At 39.7% G+C, this 3,110-nt stretch overlaps 1 protein-coding gene across 1 annotated transcript; it reads left to right on the top strand.

Annotated features, from left to right (window-relative positions):
- Positions 1-1,292: 1,292 nt before the first annotated feature.
- LOC127361862 (gastrotropin-like) lies at positions 1,293-2,753 on the top strand. The gene is given in 6 exon segments (XM_051396911.1): positions 1,293-1,329; positions 1,332-1,418; positions 1,421-1,498; positions 1,620-1,795; positions 1,943-2,032; positions 2,614-2,753. Coding segments are annotated over 6 exon segments (504 nt in total). The 5' UTR covers positions 1,293-1,307; the 3' UTR covers positions 2,665-2,753.
- The last annotated feature ends 357 nt before the right edge of the window (positions 2,754-3,110 follow it).

The raw sequence follows: 3,110 nt of genomic DNA, 5'->3' as shown, positions 1-3,110 counted from the left end.
TGTAGTCACCTTAATGGACAATTTTCAGCCACCAATGTGTACAAGCAACATTATACTGTAATTCTTTTAACAGTGTGGCTGTGTACTGTGTTGTTCTTAAAGGACGATTTAAGAAGTGCTTGATTTTGTCACTAGTTTGCTGCTTTTATTCAATTTGCTGCAAGACATCTACTCTCAGAGCTCTTTCAATTATCTGTAGGCAATAACATTACTGCATATATTTTGGGTTGCTTTCACCCAGTCCTATCCTTGAACACAACTTAATTTAGAAATATGGAGTGAGCACAGCCTACATTAAATCAGGAGGACCCAAACCTTTTATTGTCGATGGCCAAAACTGAAACGTATGTGGTGGGCCACAGGCCTAAAGCAAACACCTGATTGACTTCCTCGCTCAAACACATGCTCTAATGCTCAGGTTATAAAAAAATACTGAATAATTAAATATCCTACATATTTGAAGAGCAGTTTTACATCACAAAACTGTGTGAACTGCAATTTATATTACAATTGCTTTGAATTAATTTATTTTTTTGCTAGAAACATCTGGCAGGCCAAATAAAACTGTATGGACCCACTTTGGGCGGCCCTGCACTAAATTAGTCAACATTTTGACACACAACCCCTCTACTAGTCATGATCACAGCATTACATTACAATGCAGGAGTTATGTGTGTATGTGTTATATGTGTATAGGTGTGTAGTATGTGTATGTGCAAACTGTTGGAAGATGTGTGCGGCTGAGATGTTGATGTCTGTATTTTTATCTTTTGTGGAACTGCAGAGTCCAAAACTATTTTCCCTACGAGGACATTAAAGTATATTTCATTCTAGTCTATATAGTTATATTATATTTAAGTGGTGCAAACACCCAAACAAATGTGCAATTAATCAAATAATCAAAAGCCAACTTGGGGTTTATCTGTATTGGAATGTACTCAAGTCTCGTCATATTCTTTTTCAATGCCATCCCATGAGTAAACCTTGAATGAGTATATGATGATCTTTTTACAGATCAGACCATTCACAATGTAAGATAACAAACTACTTCAAATAGATGGGTTGTATTTTAAAACAAAGCTCTTTATTTGATTTTAGACTGCAGCAGTAAAAGTGGAGGGTGCAGCTATAAAGCCATTGAGTTCATTGACCTGGAGGTGAGCTAGCAGCTCGCCCTGATGAGCAGTCAGCATTTTACTCACTGCTTGGGAACTCCATAAACGCCCATTTATGCAGGTTATTGCCCTCTCCCTTGTAGCCTATTGTAGTCATCATCTTCAGCTATAATTGCTCTCTTGAGTCATCACATGCAGATGAGGGAGGTGGCGAGAGATATATAAACAGGAAACAGTCTCTGTCTCAGTACCTTGCTTTTCCCTCAGCTTGCCTCAGCATCTCTGCTCTCACACCTCCACCCACCACACCACCAAAATGGCCTTTGCTGGAAGATGGGAAACCGAGTCCCAGGAGGGATATGATCAGTTCTGCAAGCTGCTTGGTGAGACTGAATCTAAAACCCTTTGCAGCCGACAACAATTTCATTTTACCTCTGTCCTCTCTGATTTCCTGGACTAATTCTGGCTATTATAACCTCACACCCCCATCTTTTCCAACTCTAGGTATCCCTGATGACATCATTGAGAAGGGCCGTGACTACAAGCTGATCACAGAGGTCACCCAGGACGGAGATACCTTCTCCTGGACCCAAATCTACCCCACAAACGCCAAGGTCACCAACAAATTCACCATCAGCAAGGAGTGCGACATGGAGACCATCGGAGGAAAGAAGTTCAAGGTAGGAAGCAAAGAGCCCAGAGCTTGTCCTTTAACCTTATTTAGTTCCAGAAATAGAAATCCATCAAGGTGATTATAAACCAAGCAGAAACTGAAGGGAGGATGAATGTACCCCGGTCCCCTGCCTGATTATAACCTGTCCTTTCAGGCCACAGTGCAGATGGAGGGAGGCAAGCTGAGCGTGGCCTTCCCCAACTACCACCACACCTCTGAGATCTGCGGAGGCAAGCTCGTCGAGGTAAACACGATCAGTTAGGCTTTTAGTGCTTAGAACCTAACGTGATGACAGCAGTTATTATACTCAACACCCCGCAGGGATTATTAGAGTCATTAATGTTATATTTCTGCAGCCGGGGGTAGGCATTTGCTAACGACAAAAACTCAAACACAGAGTAGTGCAAATGAGTGCATCTAACAGGCAATCACATTTTATGTTTTAAACCTGAGTCAATGTGAGATAATTCTCTAAAATGTTACCTCTTCGTAGTTCAATGTGTTGATTTGGATTTGAAAAATATTTTATTGAGGATTTACATTTCAAGACTAAAAAAAGATTGAACAATGGCCTATGGTTATAATTGAGTTAATGCATTTTGTAAAGTGAAAATATGTATTCCAGTATGTTTAATGACGGTCATTTACTGTAGAGGTATCAGCCACAAGCTAAAATGCACATAATTACTACCAGTGGAATTGTTTTGGGAACTATTACAGTCATATCCATTTTTCTTACACTTCTGTGATAAGGAATCACTATAAGGCACTGGAATAACATAATCCTTGCTTTAATAATTTACTTCTTTTTCCGTCTCTTTCTAGACCTCTAAAGCCGGTTCTGTAGTGCTGGTGAGAACCAGCAAGAAGCTCTAAACACTGACTGACCTTAGACCTCTTAAACAGTTACAACGGAGATCAGAACTACGGCTACTTTAATAAATAAACTAAGAATTTGACACTAACATGAACCTGTGTTTCGTCTACATTTGCAGTGCATGTTTGTGTGTATTCTATTGTAGCACCATACTTTTAAATGTGTGATTTTGTAGACATGAAAAGTTAATTTTGAAATAGTCTACGCAAGAATCAGGGAAAGGCTTTTGATTAATGCCATGGCTTAAAAGGAGTCAGTGGATCCAGCTTTGCAGGCACTGGAAGCAGAAGGTGCCACATAAGACTTGTAATAAGACACATAAGACTAAAATGTTTTCCACTTTTAGAAAAATGCCTCACTCAAATGAGTTAACCTATGAGCCCTTTGAAGAGATCGTCAAACGTTCCCTTTTTTGGCCTGATTAGCACCATAATGTACGTTTGTT

Source organism: Dicentrarchus labrax, unplaced genomic scaffold, assembly GCF_905237075.1.
Source record: "Dicentrarchus labrax unplaced genomic scaffold, dlabrax2021, whole genome shotgun sequence".
Lineage (NCBI taxonomy): Eukaryota > Metazoa > Chordata > Actinopteri > Moronidae > Dicentrarchus > Dicentrarchus labrax.
This window is presented reverse-complemented; position numbering and strand designations above follow the sequence as displayed.